At 29.6% G+C, this 19829-nt stretch overlaps 2 protein-coding genes across 3 annotated transcripts; one reads left to right on the forward strand and one right to left on the reverse strand.

Annotated features, from left to right (window-relative positions):
- Window positions 1-4909: 4909 nt before the first annotated feature.
- On the forward strand, window positions 4910-9445 carry LOC111035148 (MAP kinase-interacting serine/threonine-protein kinase 1). The gene is made up of 5 exons (XM_022316668.1): window positions 4910-5858; window positions 5950-6060; window positions 7993-8349; window positions 8429-8784; window positions 8846-9445. The coding sequence occupies exons 1-5, from the start codon at window positions 5804-5806 to the stop codon at window positions 9311-9313; spliced, it is 1347 nt and encodes a 448-aa protein (XP_022172360.1). The 5' UTR covers window positions 4910-5803; the 3' UTR covers window positions 9314-9445.
- A 3602-nt stretch (window positions 9446-13047) lies between these two features.
- LOC111035163 lies at window positions 13048-19814 on the reverse strand. 2 transcript variants are annotated; one of them, XM_022316685.1, is made up of 5 exons: window positions 18572-19814; window positions 18332-18515; window positions 18183-18251; window positions 17986-18114; window positions 13048-13217 (listed from the first exon to the last, which is right to left on the reverse strand). In XM_022316685.1, the coding sequence occupies exons 1-5, from the start codon at window positions 18634-18636 to the stop codon at window positions 13113-13115; spliced, it is 552 nt and encodes a 183-aa protein (XP_022172377.1). In that variant the 5' UTR covers window positions 18637-19814; the 3' UTR covers window positions 13048-13112. The 2 variants fall into 2 exon arrangements, 1 of the variants encoding a protein (XP_022172377.1); XR_002604623.1 differs by lacking the exon at window positions 13048-13217 and adding an exon at window positions 15852-17918 and having other exon boundaries at window positions 18183-18492.
- Between the last annotated feature and the right edge of the window lie 15 nt (window positions 19815-19829).

Below are 19829 nucleotides of genomic sequence, written 5' to 3' on the forward strand. Positions count from 1 at the left end.
TAACACGTGGTACGCGCAGCGATTACGTGTTGGTCAGGTGTGCTGCTGTGTGCGCGACGTGGAGAAACGATCGCGTTGGCCCGGGTGACTAAAATAATATTATATAATATTGATGGACGGCCTCGGTGTAATTTGTAGTTTGTACAAGTGTACAACCATACGTATTAGTAGATATTATTATTATATTATAATTCCGTTACAGTAGTACAGTAAAGGGATTCCGGATCAACAGACTTAATGATTATATTGTACATCACAATTACCTTATTTCACGTTTCAAATATAATGTGCGAGTATAATCTTAATAAAAGCACTAACGATATCTACATTTTTTTTTCCGAGCCACTAACAACCATCCTTAATTGTTAATAGTTATTGAGTACCTACATACTTAAATATACTCTCACTTATCATTACGATTATAAATATAATATGGTTGTGTGCATGTATCAATACTGTTTTATTGAAATTGTAAACATAAGTAATGATAGTTGACTACGACATGTCGACATCGACATGCTAGTATGTATAACAACAATATTATTTGAAGTCATTAAGATAAGCTCAACAGTATTGTATAGTTTACACCTAACAATATTGTATAATATCATCATCAATAAATGATAAAAATACCGTACGTAATAATGGTTTTATTTTAATGGCAGTATAATATTGTAATGTTCTAAATTCACAAAAAGTTAAAAACAATTTCGAAACTTAATGGACATACGGGAGAAGGTGCGGCGGCGCTCAAAATATGGGATCTTTTAACAGTAAGACTTCATAACTCTGATCCCCCTTCTCCTGCCCATATAAAAGTGATTCGTGTGTCATTAATCTTTAGGTGTGAGTAATGTGCAACGATATTCGGGTATCGGATAGTTGGGACGATATTTTGAACTTTCGCTGATCGAATGCAAACCGTGAGCGAAAAAATTCCACCACGGTCTATTTATATGTTCTAAGAATACTCTCAATGCGTGATGCTTAACTTAATACGTAAAAAGTATCGATAATTTTTTTTTATTGATAACTGGCCGTTAACTTACTTAAGTATCGAAAATAATGGCATTGTTGTCTAATCAATTAGGTATAGTAATAGTAAGATTAATAATATTATAATTCATATACAATTCAAAGTTATATCGAATTACATTCAAAATTAATTTTAAAACTAACAAATATATTTTGATTTATTTTTAATGGGTTTGAGCTGTTTAAATAGTTTAATACAATGATTTGTATCAGCTTAAGGTATTTCACAAAATAATATGAATTAGAAGTTGAGATATATTAGTAATAGTAAGTTGATATAATATAGAAGTTCCCCTAATAGTGTCATAAATCATAATATTAATATTTCAGAATGATAATCCAGAAACCCAGTATATCCTGTTAATTGTTAAATCATTGTTACCGTATATCTTATTATATCGATATTTCAATATTTTTCAATGAAAGCAATATTAACGATATTATATATATTTTTTATTTATTAGTTTTTACTATTTATTTATACTTAAACGTTTTACAAAGTTATACAGTAAACCGTTAGACCTCAAAGGCTTAAGGTTACCTATATTTCGTTAGGCACGACTCGGATCCGTAGTTATTTTATTAAATTGCTATACGAGGTCATCAAGAAACATCAAACAAATTTATCCAATGAACCAATATTTGTGAATGCAACAGCTATAAATGATTGTATCCAAGGACCAAAATTAGTGGTAACTTACTATTTGTGTTTTTTCTTTCAACATAGAACAGATCATCTCTAGTCTATGTTACCTCTATATGTATATAGGAAATATTACCTGTTCATAAAATATAATAATTATATAATTCAAGATAAATGTTCACAGGGCGTAATTTTAGTGTACAAATGAAAAAAAAAAATATTTTTATATGTTAGTATGCATATGCTTAAGAGTTGTACGCAATCATTTCCAATTTTTACCATTACAATATTCAATTATCTAACACATTTTGCTAGAATATAATATTGTTTACTGATATCTTATATTAGATAAAATTATTTTTTATTTTGATGTATAACCCACTCAACTCGACGCATTTTATTCAATTATCTGTTTTTTTAGGAAATCTAAATACGTATTTACCATTTATTTTTTATTCATTTTTTTCTAATTATATTATTTTTAAAATTATTGAATTCTTAAAATAGAATTTGTGTTCTATAATCAACAATCAATTAAAGTATAAATAAAAAATGTTTCGATATTAAAATATATAAAAAAATAAAAAATAAACATAAGTGCATAACCAAACGACTAAATTATATGTAAATAATATGACTACTATATTATTATACTCAAATAATAAATCATAGTATAAACTATAAACGCCATATGCAATGGGATCATATAGAATTACTATCAAAACAGATAATTGTTGAACATCGTTCTTCTGATTTCTGAATATTATTCAATTATTGTAAATCTGTTTTGTTTAACGATATAGGTTAATACTTAATATTATAAAATTAAACATACATACATAATTTATTTACCAGTATTAACTTTTATATTATTTTAAATTTATAATATCTTGGTTTTTTACTTTTGTTACCAATATCTATCATACCAATTTTAATTTTTATCTCATAAAAACGTATATTATGTATATTGTATAACCACTATAACGACTATAACGTAAACAACCCTTTAAACAACCATTGGTTTTAAAATATAATAATATTACTAGTATAAGTACCTATAAATTATAATATTATAAAATCAAATGCACAAGGCACACAATTGGATATCAAAGTAATATTCAATATTTTCATTATTCTTCAAGACAACAAATTACTAAAGATTGTTAGCCAAAAAGCACACTGCACACCATTATAGCAGTATGGAATATATATTGCAATATGTCAATATATAGGCATCATTGCAATTATATTTTAAACTACTTTGTTTAATTGTGTACGAGTACATAATTACAAGTTACGAGTTGTGTTAAGGTTTTAAGTTATAATTAGTTATAACAATATAACACGTGTAATTCAATCATACATATTTAATATTATTGGTTATTGGCGTTATTGCTTATTAATTAATAATGATATATAATTATCTATTATACATAATATATTAATATGTATATAAATTGGCGTTTGACGATAACGTTCTTTGATGTGATAATTAAATTATTTAATAATAATACTTGGTGGGTGCATCAGTGTAAAACTAATACACAATAGTTGAAAAATGCAATAAAATAAAAAGATCAATCTATTTTTTTTACTTTATAATAATAAACAATTTTGTTCGCAAACGATCAAAGTTTACTTGTTTATATTCTAAGTAAATATTCAATAGACAATAAACTATGATGGAAAACAAATAATTTCACTTGTGAAACGTATAAATATAAACTAGTAAACCAGCTACCATTGGGAGTTTTCAATTAGTCAAAATGTACAATGAAATATTTAATTTTTGTAAAATAAGCGTATGTTCAAAACAATACAACACATACATCAAAAATCGATTTATAATTTCGGAAAATGTAACATTAAAGTATTAATATATTTGAAAACGCAACTTGTCAATATATTATTATATTGTACAATTTCAAATTTCAAATTTCTTGAACGATCGTGAACTCGAGTTGCTAATGAGTAATACCTATATGAAATACGTTAACCACTATAATTGTGTACAACTACAATGATATTATTATGGTTATTGGTTAGTCGTAAGTGGATACCGTAGGTTGATCGGCAGGCGAGTGGGTGGTGGGCACACAGCGCACAATACTTATGTACAAGGTACAACTCCTAATCAACCTCCGTTGCGTTGCCATACAGATTTACACTATATAGAATAACATAAATACGACAACGACAAAGTACCAACTATTATTATATTATTATATGCTGTCATATTATATTGTGTTTTCGCCGAGGTAGACCCGGTGGTAGTGGTGTGGCGTACCAAGGCAGTAAAGCCTCTGTACATTTTACGTTCGATAACAACTTACAAGCGCATAGTGTGCCGGGTTTCGTCGTTTCGACCGTTTCGTGTATTATTTACAACGGTCTGTAGTTTAAGTATAATGCGCAGTACACGGGCCCCAACCTAACCAAGCCGCGTGCACCGTTGAACGGCACCACAACATTAACGAAATTGGGGGGCGATTTTTTTCCGTCCAACACTCCGACGTGTTTACGGGCCGGTCGCCGCGCCGATTGAATTATTTCACTCGGATTAACTACGACAACACATTAGAAATCACGAGACGCAATAGGCACACGTGTAGACGTGTAGTCTTCGTATATATTATTAAACCGAACACCGTACACGAAACGCGATATTGTAACATTTATTATTTTAATCGGAATACGATTTATGGGAGCGTTATTATAGTCATTACTTAGTTATTAGGTACTTATTACACACAACGCGTTTCTACCAATATCCCCCCTCCCCACAGCAATGTTCGTCGGGACCGAACGAATAATGAAAACAAAACGATAAAGTATTCTAGAGTCTAAGTTGGACGCGCTTGCGACGACGGAGATGTAGGTAGTACATATTATAATTTTTTAATTTATTTAAATAATAAAAAACAAATGCCGAGGAGGGAGGGTAAAAGACGCTCTACGCCGCATAGTACTATTATTATTATTATTATTTATTATTTATTATCTTCACTGTAATGTGTTTTCCCTCTCCGAAGATAAAAATGTGACGTCAACGCAAATGAAGACGGGTGAAGAGAAGAAAAAAAATTGAATAGAGTTCACCGTCGGCCGAAGAACAACAACAGCGACGGCTGACGGCGGTGACGACGACGAGTGTCGTGACGGCGTTATGCGTTTCCGTACAGCGCACAGTACACGCGGACGGAGGAGGTCGGTGTGCACGCTGCCTAAATAAAACGTGTCGGATACGTGTATGGGCGGGCGGGACTCGCGGTGTCCAGTATAAAAGAGGACGCGACGTTCGGCCGCGGCGGTAGTGTCGTCGTGCGCCGGTTTCCATCAACACTGCACAACCAGCCGTAGCGTGTAGCGTGTTTCGGTGTGTGCGAGAGAGCGAACAACAACAACAACAACAACAGCAGCAGCAGGCCGGTCCGCCGTCGCCGTGTTCAGCCAGTCAGTCAGTCGAGAGTCGTGTTTGAGTTCGTTTCGCTGTCGGCTTTTGCGTTCGTCCCGTTCGTATTTGTCGCTCTTGCGGTGTGTTGGAGTTCGAATGGTGGTGTACAGCAACAGCAGCAGAATAATAATAATATAATAAGTCGTCTTATCGTAACGGTTGTTGTTGTTGTTATACCGTTGGAATCGTGTAGCCGAGAACTGAGTGCGACTGTAACAACGCTCCCGGGATCGAATGAATTAACTATATCGTCGGTCGTTCAAAAGTATTACACGTCGTCCCACGCGTCCCGGTTTTTGTAAATTATTCGTTATTTATTAAGTATTTCGATATATCTTTTGTCCTGTATAAATACTGAAAAAAAACCCGCTGATAAGTCAAGAAAAAAAGGAGACAAGTTGATAAAAGATTTTATATTTATATATTTATAGTCATATACGGGCGAAGAAGCGTAATATTATTTTATTACCAAATTTATTTTTAATATTACATTCGCCGACGGATAATTAAGTGCTGTGATATATCGTTTTTTTTAAGTTTAAATTTAATATTTATTCGTTATTAAATTATTTTGTGATCACGTCGTCTGTGAACTTCCTCATACGCCGTGTCCCACTATCTACTCCCAAAAGTATTATCCACTGATCTTCGTACGCAACGCAGCATCAAAAATGGTCGAGAGTATCATTGAAGAAGAAACACCCGGGCAGACTGAGAGCACCCAAAGTAAGTATTTGCTCCTCCGCGTCGCCGTGCATAGATACAATTTGTGTATGTAGATTGTAGTTCTAATATGCATGTCAATTTTGATTGATAGATGTCCCGGTTGAAAAAAAGTCTGAATCACTATCGTTGAGAAAAGAAGAGGCTCGTAACAAGCGTAAGAAGAAGAAGATCACCAACAGCCTCGTGACATCTTGTTTCCAAGGTATGTATGGCTTTTGAGATGTATATTGTTCATTATAATACTTAATAATTACAAGACAATTAACAGTGTGGACTATGTTCTATAGTTTATAATTTATTTGCTCGATATGGTTTACTTGAAAACCATTTGTAGGTCATTTTCTTTTAATAGTTTTTGCTATGGTTAATAAAACGACTTCATTTGCCAACATTTTAACACATAATGACTTGGCCAAACAGTGACCAACAGAAATAATTTGCTGAGTTTGGTATTTCCTGTGATATAATGCTTAATTTTCTAATATTTTTATTGACATCTGGTGAAGTTTAATATTTTGCATAAATGCAATTTTATAGGTACAAATCAATTAATTGTTAAGACTATAATTGAAACATACCAAAGGTTAAAGTGTCATTGAAATGTTATCGTTTCATACAGTATCATTTTCTTACTTAAATTTAATACATTTTAAAAATAGTATATTTTATAATTACTCCAAGAATACGATAATATTTATCTTAGTAATTTTGGATTGAATTTTTTTTTAGATAAATAATAACAAGAACTAAGTTATTATTAATGTAAATGATTAAATCTAAAAACATTTGTATTCTCCTGAATTTAATATGTAATTGATGGGTTAAGTAATAAGTAGTAAGTACTTAATTATTTTATGATGAAATAATATTGCAATGTGTTCTTATCATAAAACAGTTTAAATTAATGATAAGGAAATTAAAATTTTAATTGGTTCTCAACGAGATGGAATTTGATATGATAAAAATATTTACAAACTCATAATACCTGTATAAAATTTGATCTTTGCAAATAAAGAATAATTGTTCTAAAACTAAAATTGTTATAATATATTAATGTTAATAACATTTATCCTAAAAATTTACTTTATTCAAACATATTAATTGTATAGTAAGAACACATTGAGAATAGGTTAGATTACATTTTTTTTATTAAATATGTAATACACTTTCATAGACATTACAATGTGTTTGTTATAATAATTTTATTTAAACTATTTATTATATTAAAATAATTGAGTTATGATACTGTTAAATCCTAAAGCATCGCACTTCAGATAAAATACAGGATATACAAGGTGGCCCTGCCAGGAGCACAACATTGAATGACTGGAGCAGCAAAAACTTTGATACATTTTTAAAGATGCAGGGGGCTCAAATTTGTCATCTTGCTAAGAGTGCTATAATGGCTCTGACATAACCATACACTTGTTGAGGGTTTTTATATCCAAAATTGTAAATTAATTAATTACATTAAAATGTGTATATTTTAAATACAAAGTAGGTATATAATTTATAACTTAAAATTGAAGTATACAAATTTTAAAAATATATCTGACATCTAAGTACTTATTATAATTAACATTAGAATTCTATATATTTTTACATATTACAATAGCAATTTCATCTTCTTGAAAACATAAGTCATTGTTGTATTTTGGGTGGTAAGAATAACATAATTTAAAACAAAATTTAGAGCTTGTACCAAACCTTTTGGTGAACTTTCAGAATACACAGAGTCTAAGGTCTACAGATTAAAATAGTGTGCAATATTTTGCTATTCAATGAGCCAATAAAGTGTATAGTTTTTGATTGCAAACAATTATACATTTATAAATGTTATTAGTTGTTGGTTATTTATTATGTATGAAGCCATTAATGAATTGATAAATGCTTAAGTTTATTTTATTATACAATCAGAATTGTAGGTACATAAAATATTTTATCAAATATGTATTCAAATTTATGAACAATGAACTGATATAGAAAACATTTTAAATTGTTAAATATTTGATTGTTGTAATACCATGGTCATTGCCAATTGGTTGTAAATTTAGTTTTCCCAGATAATATAAGTTGAATTTCGTTTGTTTATATCATCAATTTAATAATAATGTATTATATTTTATTTATTTAGATGCATATAAATTGACTGGTGAAGTATTGGGTCAAGGTGCTTATGCATCTGTTCAAACATGTGTAAGCGTGTTAACTGGCTTAGAATTTGCTGTTAAAGTAATTGACAAAATTGCCGAACATGCTCGAGCACGTGTATTCCGCGAAGTTGAAACATTTTACCATTGCCAAGGCCACCCAAACATCATTCAAATGCTTGAATTCTTTGAGGCTGATGACAAATTTTATATGGTGTTCGAAAAGGTGGTAGGTGGGCAACTGCTTGACAGAATACAGCAACGGAAGAGATTTACAGAACGTGAAGCTAGTCTTATTGTCAAAGATTTGGCAAGTGCATTAAATTTTCTTCATCAAAAAGGTATTTAATCAAACAATAATTTTTTTTTTTGATTTTCTGAAATGTATATTTGAAATATTTTCATTTTTTTATTATTCAGGTATTGCTCATCGTGATTTGAAACCTGAAAATATCCTTTGTGTGGATCCTGTAGCATTAACTCCTGTTAAGTTATGTGATTTTGATCTTGGATCTGGTATTAAGCTAAATCCAGTTGATGGCAGTGCAACGCCTCAACTATTAACTCCAGTAGGAAGTGCTGATTTCATGGCTCCTGAAGTAGTAGATGCATTTGTTGGAAGTCCAGACTCCAATTACCATTATTATGATAAACGTTGCGACTTGTGGTCACTTGGAGTAGTGGCTTACATACTTCTTTGTGGCTACCCACCATTTTATGGGAATTGCGGCTCCAATTGTGGATGGGAATCAGGAAATGCTTGTCCAGAATGTCAAGTAAGATTTCATGGAATGATAATTTAATGATCAAATTTTTAATGGTGAATATTTGCTTTAGGGTTTGCTTTTTATAAGCATTCACGAGGGTCGTTATGAATTTCCAGACCGTGAGTGGGCAGACATATCAAGTGAAGCCAAAGATTTGATTAGCAAATTGCTGGTTAAAGAAGCTAGTGCTCGACCAAGTGCTGCTGAGGTCTTAAATCATCCATGGGTATTCAGATTACAGCAAGAAAAACCCAAAGATCGTGAACTAAGTACACCAGTTGTTATAAGACGCAACAATAGTGCTCGTGCCCTATCTTCATTTGCTGAGTCTGCTATGTCGGCCAATCGAGTGTTCCTGCAGCATTTCAGTTTGTTTTCATCATCTGATGTACCTCTTGCTGCTGCTAAAAGACTTTCACCGCCATCGCATTCCATGATTGTACAGCGTAGATCACTTGGTAAACCACAATGTTCCAACGAAACAACTGGTAACCGAGCTCCTGCTCAATTACCAATCATTGCATCTCCTAGCGGCTAGAGTTTGACAGGCCTCCTACATTCATTACCTCTCCACTTTTTTATACTAATTAAAATCATTAGAAAACAAAAATTTAGAAATAATTTAAATAATTTAAATACAAATATGAATTGACAATTTTTTTTTTTTTTTAACTAATAGTCATGTATCCTGTTTTTTTATAAAGACTAAAATATGCAATAAATATTATAAGATATATTAATAACTTAATAGTTATGTTATTATATAATATATATAAATACAGACTTATTTTTGTACTTTGATAAGCTCAGTCTTCAAAAAAAAAAAAGGTAATAATTAAAATTTGTGATAATTCCAATGTTTGGCAACATGTTTTATATTATGGTGCCATTGATATGTAAACTTTCGGGTATGGTTAACAAAATCAATAAGTTTGTTATTTTTTTTTTCTTATAGAAAACCAACAAGGTACCTATATTAATATATTGTATAATTAGACATAGGTTAGTCCGCAGAATATGCGAATGTTTACACCAAAACTAATGTCTTATCTAGAATATAGCTCATCAGGTGCCATTTGTTTTTTTTTTTTTTTTTGTTAGTAATGGTATAGAGAAAAAAAAGGCTGTCATGCATAGAGTTTAAGTTAAAAACTTTTGTGTATTTTTTTATGAGAAGTATGGAATGTTTTTTAAGTAAATTATTTATACAAGCAATGCACGTTAAAAACTATTGTTAATAAATACAAATTGATTTTTTTTTAATATTGTGAAAAAAGAAAATTTTTTTACATAAATGCAAAATTGATTTTTTTAATAATTTATATACATTCATAAATGTTTCATTGTGATAATATTGAATTTGCATACATGTCAACAGTTTATATTAAAAAACAAAACATAAATAGAACCGTTGTAATTCCAAAATTGAAAAAAAAAATGAAAATAAAACAATTTACAATTAATTGAATAACGTCTTAACTATTATATTATATTACCCATTACCAATAAATCAGATATTGTCCTTTTGGATACATTTTGACTCAATGATCAAGTATTAAATAGGTTTTTGTGTTCAGCAATAAACATTTTATATTTTTTTAATGTTATGATTGTCAATTATTTGAAGTGATATAACCGTGTAACTTGATAATTGTATTAATATGTAAATATACATATATTTCAAAAATAGCCATTAGTCTGTAAATTAATTTTTAAATGGACAATGGATTAAATATAAATAGAAAAAATACATTGATCAAATTATGTTAGTTTCATCACATTTAGAAATAGTACAGATTTGATCAATAATCATAATTATAACAATTAACCCTTCATGGCATAAAATATTTATTATATATTTATTCACAAAGTAAATGAGTTTACTATGATGAAGAAAATGTGGCCCACTTGAAAGTTGGCATCTTTATTTATCTTGAATGTCGCCACTGTACCTTAATATTTAATGTGTACACAGTTGAAATTGTTGTTAACAGATAAAAGTTGTATCTGGTGCACAGCTGAAGTAGTCAAAAATTAATTACTCACTGCATACCGTTTAGTTTTAAGATATTAAAAATGCTAATGCTCTTAGCTTGTGGATGCTATTAAAAAAAGTTAATGATTATCTTACAGAAACCTAAATACACAAATGTACAATTATTATTTTATATAGATATTCGAAGTTCAAATTTCAAAGGAATTGAATATTTAAACAAGCAATAACAAATTTTAATTATTTTGTTATGATTCAAAAAGTATCGTACATTGTACATACATCGTAGAGACAAACCTTGACGTAACCACAAAAGCAGGCCGCTAAGTCTTACATATTACTTACATTATGTTAAACGTATTAGCCTCTTAAAATTATAATACATTTCCGCAGTGGCGCCGATCACCTAATTTATCTATGACATATGTCATAGTAGATTTTATACCTGGGAGGGGCCCACCAAGGGTTACTGGAGCCCGGTTGTGGTCCTGGGACATCTGAAGACCGCCTAGAAGGCCAAGTTAAAATGTCTTGTGAGAATGACATTGTGATTGATAAAGATTTAGTAGTAGATATTTTTGCACAAAAAAGGAGTGTATTGATTAAATTATTAATTTTATAAGATTTTTAACTTTTAATTAAATAAAAGCTTGATTATCTATGTAGTATTTTGGTAATTATTATGTTATGCTATTTTGTATTATGAATATTTAAATGATAATAATAACTAATTAGTTCTCGATTTCATGTGGTTTATCTAAAAATATCGGTCACAGCTTAGTGGCTTAGTCGCTAGGTAATAGCTTACATATGTTTAAACGGATTAATTAAATATTTTTTCAGCTAATAAATGAAAAAAAAAATGGTTATACATTAAATATGTAGTTATGTGGGTAGTTTGTTTCGCATTCAATTGTTACATTGAAAAAAAAATTGGGGGCCCAAGCTTCAGGAGGGGCCCCTGGATTTATGATGTCATAGTATTTTTTAAACACTTCGGCGCCACTGTATTTCCGAATATAGCTGCACACTAGTTTTAAAAATAATAATATATTATCATTAATATCCAATTTCATAATTGACAAGGCCATCTAGCAATTCAAGTGAGCGCCAGTCACGGGTGATTGGTATACTTACGATCACGGCTATAGATAATAATATTATCTATAGCCGTGCTTACGATACAGAAGATAATATTATTTTCTTGTAGATGGCGTTGCCGTTACCGGGACACTTAAGAGTTAAGACATACTGATATACAAGCATGAACATTAGAGAAATTAGAATTCTCTAATGTTCATGTATACAAGCTACAAATATATAGCCATGGAGGTATGAACGGGCGTAATGTGTTTGGGCAATTTAGTACAATATTACAATGTGTTAGGGCCAGTGATTTTAAAACAATGTGTTTGGGCGACCTTTTTTTTCAATATACTAGGATGCTGTATTTTTTATTAATCAATTATCCCTCTCATTTTGACAGACTTGGGACTATCCGTAAATTCCACGGGTATGATTAAAAATTGAAATTATTTAGATGATTATAAATTAAGTTAAAATATTATGAAAATAAAAAAAAATTATTTGTTTTTTAAATTTTTTTTCCTTGAAATTTTACGCCCATACGTTGTATATAATCTAAAATTTTAATTTCACCCGACATATACTTATCCCAGCTTGTTTTTAAATATTTTTGTTTTTCTAATATGACTTTTCTTCGAATGTTGTAAATATTTTTATTTATAGCATTGTATTTTATGTTAGTTTCTACTTGAATTTGTTGTAACACATTAATTACTTCATACTTGATATATATTTGGATGCGATGCGTCGATGAATAAAATTGAGAGGTATAATGTACATGGAATGATTCGGCTCCATTTGTTGTGTTTGGATCATTTTCAGGTTTCCTTGCCCGTATATTGATAAGGAGGAAAAATAGCATCCTCTGTAATACAGTCGACTCTCGGTAACTCGAAGTTCAAGGGGGAAAAAAAAAATTCGACTTACTAAAAATTTCGAGTTATCAAAAACTTTTAAAAAGTATGTTTATTTTTAAATTAAGTATTATACATTAAAAAAATTAAAAAAATGTTTTCTTACATTCCTACTTACATATTATTATCATTTTTAAAAAATTGGTGTAAAGTTAATTGTTTTTGTTTATTTAAAACATTGTTCTCAATTCTATTTTCTAAAGTACCTAGTGGTTTAAATAAATCTTCCATACCTTCATTGCCTTCAATATATTTACGTAATGTTTCTAATACAAGTTTCGCTTCTTTATTTGTAATGGTGGATTGTATTTGTTGGTCTTCAATTTCTTCTTCGTTATCTTCGTCTAATATATCGGAGATAATATCGTTCTCAGTCCATTCTCCACAAATCTCCAAATTTTCATCGACATTGACGTATGACGTATATGTATATGTATCAAGTATATAATCTGTAAATTCAATGTTTTTTTGAGTATTCGGAGCAATTGACATAAGTTCTATAAAACCATCGCCTATACTTCATTGGGTGGTAAATATGGTAATCCAAAAAAATGTTTAAGCCAAACTCCAAGTTCGAAATTGGTACCATATTCTCTTATCAATGTTTTATTTTTTTGGATTTGTCTAAACCAACATTTGGCTAAATTAAACTGACAACATATCAATTGACAACCCGGGAATGTATTAGTAACTGTATTATGAGCTGCTTTTTCAAAATCTGAATGAAATTTTTGAACATTTATAATTTTACCTATTAAATCAAGACACATTTTTTTTATTTCTAACCACATAGAAATATATTGATCATCAGATTTTGATGTCAAAAATGCATATACTACGGGTATGTAGTAATTATGTTTGAAGATGTGTATTGTTTATAATTGATAAAAGTAATTATAGGAGCGTAATAATACTAAATGTTCCACTGCCAAAAACGTTTTCAGATTCACAAAGATGTTTTAAATTTTCAGTACCTACAAGTAAACAAAATAATTTGTTTTTAAAAATTTAATCAATTTTAACATCCATATTAATTAACTCACTAACCCAACACTATAATACAACTTCACGTTTTCAATGTTCAAGCAAACTGATATTTGAAAATATAATAGTTTTACTAGTTGCCCGACTGGCATATAAGTGTTGAGATAGTCAAGGTAAGGGACCACACACGAACATATTATTAAGACAGTATTGCACACGGCATACGTGGCACAATATATTAATTACTATTAATAAGTGTCACAAGGAAAAGTTGATTTCTAAAAGTAGTAAAAGAGCCGTTGTGAATACTTAAGTGGGACCTAGTAAAAGACCATGTAATCTGTTTGTCTAGTATATAAAGGCCCCCATCAGGGAGACCAGACACACTATTTCTTCGTGACGACTAGTTGACAGTATTCATGTTAGAGATATTTGTCTTAAATTGTGAACATTACTCTGAGTGTTTAAAAAGTTAAATTACTAACCTAAGACAATAAATTAATAATAATAATTAATTTGTCTACGAGTAAATTCATTTGCTTCGACCCTTGTCAACCGAACTCCATATCTGGATCGCAACAATAAGACTGTGCTATATTTAGGTTGATCTAAAATTCCCTATATATTTTATGTTATAATATTTATCTTAATCTTTTCATTTTTATCTTTTAAATTGTCTCGCTCAACGACATTATAAGAAACTCGCTCAAACACATTACTTTTTTTTTTTTTTTTTATTGATCCTGAGCCCGGCAACTGTGGCCATTAGCTATTAGTAGGTAGTGTAGGTTTTTGTATTGATGGTTTGTAGGTTTTTGGAACGGTAGGGGGAACACGTGTGTGTTTGTTTTTGGCAGAATTTCGAATGGGGCACCCGTAGGTTTCTGCCATGCCCCGGGGGTGGGGGATGGCAGCACTTGCTCTCCGGTCACCGCGACTTGTCCGGAGAAAAATGCCGCCCGGTGGCCGAGGATCGAACCGCGACCGGCTGCGTCGCAGCGGAAGAGTCAGACCACCACCACTCGGTCACCTCGTCCCCCACATTACTTTTATTATGCGGGTAAAAAGGTAATTCGTCCAAACGCAGACCACCCGGCATGAGTTAAGATATGTTAAGATATGTACTATATATGTATTATTATTCGAGGTATAAGTATGGAATCTATAATCTATAATATTATCCTGGATTCCTGGACTTATGGTATAAACCGGCAAGTCTAAAATATACACATATGTAACTTATTTAATAAAAATAAACAGTTGATGTGAAAGAAATAGCTGTTATGTGCATTATATATTTGCAAATTTGATATAATTCACATAATTAAAATAATTTACATAACATAAGTATATGTGACTAATATCTAATTACCAATATGAGCAATTTCAGTTCGACCAAGCGGCTATTTGATTAAAAACCTAACCAATTTATATAATTTATATTATTATAATAAAGCGTTTAATTACCTTATGATTACCGAGGAAAAAAGGTAAACACAAGCACAACGAAATGTATTGTAATTTATTGAATTTATTCAAAAAAGAACATGTATACATTCATATTAATAGTTTTATAGATATACACTTTCACCACGTCGACCGTTTAAATTCTTAAGAATTGTGTGTAATTAAACCTAAAATTGCATTTCCTTATGTTTTTGGTACATATATACTACACATTACAATTCCTATCAACAATTGTGTATGTACTTTACTACATTAGGTATATATAGACCGTTTGAATGGAATGTATTAAAAGTTGCTTTAAACTATCGTCATGATGTGACAATTAATAGTGCATACAATTAATAATGGTAATCGTCAACATGTCAGTAGCATATATTTTGCGAATATACACTGCAATTTCTGATACAACTTGTTAAAAAATTTTACTATAAGTATATACTAATATATATATAAACACATGGACACAATATAATGAATACTGAAGTATGGTTAAATAGTATCTATATTATTATGCGAATATTATCTTACTTATGTTGATTAAGTATTAATGTTACCACGTAACAGAGCATACATTGAACTACCTATATAAAAAATTTTTTATTTTTTTTTTTATTTTTTTTATTTTTACAAGAAATTTACAATCTGTTCTTAACTAGAACAATAAGCAAATGTGCAAAGGGTATTTACATGTGAATTTTTTGATGGAAGAAACCACCCATTGATGGTACTGCCTAATTTTGTGTTCTTAAGTTTTAAGGTAAGCTAGTTTTAGTTATTAGACAGAAGGTCTCGGCACCATCTTCGCTTAAGCCGTCTAGGTGGATTACCTGGAATGGACTAGGTAGATAGTTTTTTAATTAGAGGATTAGGATGAAGAGGTAGTTTAGTGTGAAATCTTTTATAGTAGCATTTAGCTTCGTCAAGTACTGTTGTTATTCTTAGATCATTATGAAGCGTAAGATTGGATGCAAAGGGAGGGGCATTTGTGATTTTTCTTAGGGCAATGTTTTGAAAAACTTGAATTTTTTGAATATTTGATTTTTTTGCACTACCCCAGAGCTGGAGCCCGTAGGTCCAGATGGGTTTTAATATAAAAATTAAAAACAGTTGAACGTTGCTCATTAAAATAAAATCCAGTATAATATTTTTGTTCAACAATAGGTACTCAAATCTACAATATTATCCTGGACTTATAATACACATCAGTCAGTCTAAAATAAAAATGTAACAGTATTTATTATGTACTATCTTTGAGTAAATTTAAACAACAGAAATATGTGTGTACGCCTAGCAATGTCTAGTTAATGTTAGTTTAACTTATTAAATAAAAATAAATACTTGATGGGAAGGAAATAGTTCTGTCGATGAATAATAAATGTAATTAAATAAATTTACATGATATAAGACCCAGAATTTAGAATTGTTTTTTGTGCGTTAAGATCAGTTACAGCTGTACTCATGGGCGTAGGTAAGGGGGGGTTGGGTGTTCAAACACCCCCCGAAATTAAATAAAACAATCTTGAGCAGTTGAGCTTTTTGTGAATTTGTTGGAGAATATTATTAACTCGCATATTATTTAGGATTTAGACAAAAACCCCCTCCGAAAATATTTCCTACCTACGCGGCTACGCCCATCGCTGTACTGTCAGTATAACTAAATGTAGACATTATGCCACTTACGTAAAAAAATAGCTATGAATATCAATTAATATATTATGTTTTATTATTAATTATTGGTTCACACATTGAATCATAACTAAGTCTATAATATATCTTGGATTTAAAATATACATCAGTCAGTCAGTCAGTCAGTCTAAAATATACATTGTACATACTACATTTGTACATTATTTATTATTAACTATCCTAGGGTACATTTAAACAACAGACATTTGTGTGCATCCAGCAATATGCATTACTGTATCACTTTAAAAAAAATATATACACTTGATGTGAAAAAAATAGGTCTCCATGTAAATAAGGAACATATTTGTGAATTTAATTCAATTCATATAATTAATTTAATTTACACGACATAAGTATGTCAGTATGTGTTGATTTGCGGACATAGAATTTAGAATTCTGCATACCGTCAGTATAACTAAATGTAAAGATTACGCCGCTAGTGTAAAACTATTAGCTATGAATATCAATTAATGTATTATGTTTTATTTATTAATTGTTGTTTCAGGAAAGGCGTGCTAACTGACTAATAAATAACACATATTGTTTATTTGTTTATTATATAGGTACAACATAAAAAAATATAATATGATTTAACAACATTGACCGACCTGCTCAACTTATATGGACTTATATATACGAACATGTAATCGGGTATTTATTTTGATACATAAATATAATATCTGTTTGCTCAATTAAATAGGTGCCCTAGATATTGTACTAGGTATATTACTTTATTTTTATTTTTATTTATATTTTTTGTAATTGTAATTATTTATTTTAGTTATTTGTATTTTTTATGAACCATCAACTTGAAATAAAATATTCATATACAAATTCATATTAGTGAGCAATACTCATTGATCACTACTACCTGGATTGGTATAATCTTAAAACTAGTTTTACCCAATACATAATACTATTTAAGTAAATATCCTTTTTTTTTACTTTAACAGATAATCTCCCCCCCTTATTTTTTAAATAGAAAGTATTCTGGTATACTTCATAAGCTGCATCTGTTAAATATAAAATACTATATGTATACTTCTAACTTAATGCTTATTTAATAATATGGTTTATTACCTGAGAAAATAATATTTTTGGCGTCCCGTGATTTATTTGAATTGGTGAATTTTCATTACAAATACTCATTTCAGTTATGTTCAATGGTAAATTTTCATAACTGATATAATCATAATTCAAATTATTTTCCTAAACAAATTATTTAAAACTTAAGTAAAGAACCAACTAAAAATCTAATGGGTATATATTTTGTTTACCTCAAAATCAAATGATAATTCAATATGGTTATTTCTATTCTCAGATTCATTGTATACTATTTTAATCTCCTTTATAAGTAGGTAGGTATAATGAATGCAATTTTAATAATTAATTTTTATAAATAAAAAAATAATAAATTATTTAGTACTGGTAAAAATAAACTGGGTACTGCAGATAACTTTAATTTTTTTACATTTACATCGATGCCATTATGTTCAAAATCACTACTCTTAAAATGTTTTTCATAAACAAAGTAGTCTTCGTTTCTGGTTTCATTACCCCTTATCACATTCATCCATTTTTCTGACCCTAAAGCATCATAAAATGGAACTCTAAATAGTTTCATATAGGTAAATATTAATAATGCATATTTAATTGAAATACATACTTGAACAAACTCAGGCCTTTAAAATATGTTTGCCTGCAACTAACTTTACAACACTTTCGGACCATAATAATTGTGACATCAAAATAATATGTATGTTTATGTATAAAATGTTTATAAATAAATAAACTTTTCTGTTTTAAATCACTTTATTATTTATAATTGAAAAAAAAAATACTTAGACAATTCTAAAACTATAAATTAGGAAGTTCTATAATTTATTAAAGTATGGAACAGTAGAATGGAGATTGGAAAATGACATGAATTCCAACAACGGCGTTTAATTTTCAGGAACTTCATTTTCTGTGAAGCTAAAATCATTTCTTGGTATTCTTACGGTGAGTTTTAAAATTAAGTGGCAACATTACAATACAATTTTATTCCATGATAATATCGCGCAGATAAAATTGTTTATTCCACGAGAAAACTCAAAATGGCAGCCTACAAGCCGGGTGGTAGGTGTTTTTATTCCCTATGCGCCTTAGATCATGACGTTATACACTTATAAGTTATACTATTCAATTTTACTATTGCATATGATCAACGATTTAAGATAATATACTTAAGTAATATCATAATATGTAATAAGCATTGTTCTATGGTAATAAGTATATCCATGACTAAATAAAGTTTATTTAGTCATGAGTATATCTTTAATCGTGATATGATCTAAGAATAGTCAATATGCCATTGGCCATTGCGTTCATAGAGTAATATTACTCTATGATTGCGTTGTATCCGTTTTTAAATTTTTGTAACAAAGAGGGAACACGTTGCCAACGTTCTATCAGATATGGATACGGTATAACTTGTGGAGTCCAATACGTCTTCATAGTTCATACATAAACCCACACAGCTGACCGAGTGTCTATTCTATATTGTTCTGTGATAATAATAAATATATTTTGGCGGGAATTATCATAATATTATTACAAACAATGCAATGTTGTATTATCTTTAAAGTATAAAAAACGTTTAAAAAATAACTACACAATCACCTTGCCGATCAATTGTTACTCATTAAAGCATTAGTTTATAATAAATATCCATGCTCTTATGAAATATATTATAATACATTTTATTATCCATGTTTCTATTCATTGTTTTTAAGAATGAACCAATGCCACGCTTTTTGGGGTAGTAAGGCATAATAATTAATTATTAATACATGCCATTTTTTCGTTATAATTTATATTTTTATTATGCATAAAATAAATTACTATTTTGATGGACTTGTAAATTCTATAATAATCGGTTGTTT

Source organism: Myzus persicae, unplaced genomic scaffold, assembly GCF_001856785.1.
Source record: "Myzus persicae strain clone G006 unplaced genomic scaffold, MPER_G0061.0, whole genome shotgun sequence".
NCBI classification, from domain to species: Eukaryota; Metazoa; Arthropoda; class Insecta; order Hemiptera; family Aphididae; genus Myzus; species Myzus persicae.

Excerpts from the sequence above, each read along its gene's own strand:
- LOC111035148 (XM_022316668.1), top strand. The coding sequence starts at position 5,804 with ATGGTCGAGAGTATCATTGAAGAAGAAACACCCGGGCAGACTGAGAGC. Across the intron at positions 5,859-5,949 it reads GCAGACTGAGAGCACCCAAA|ATGTCCCGGTTGAAAAAAAG; the intron begins GTAAGTATTTGC and ends TTTGATTGATAG. Across the intron at positions 6,061-7,992 it reads CGTGACATCTTGTTTCCAAG|ATGCATATAAATTGACTGGT; the intron begins GTATGTATGGCT and ends TTATTTATTTAG.
- LOC111035163 (XM_022316685.1), bottom strand. The coding sequence starts at position 18,636 with ATGGTCCGAAAGTGTTGTAAAGTTAGTTGCAGGCAAACATATTTTAAA. Across the intron at positions 18,115-18,182 it reads AATTATCATTTGATTTTGAG|GAAAATAATTTGAATTATGA; the intron begins GTAAACAAAATA and ends TAATTTGTTTAG. Across the intron at positions 13,218-17,985 it reads CAAAAATATTATTTTCTCAG|ATTATATACTTGATACATAT; the intron begins GTAATAAACCAT and ends TTGAATTTACAG.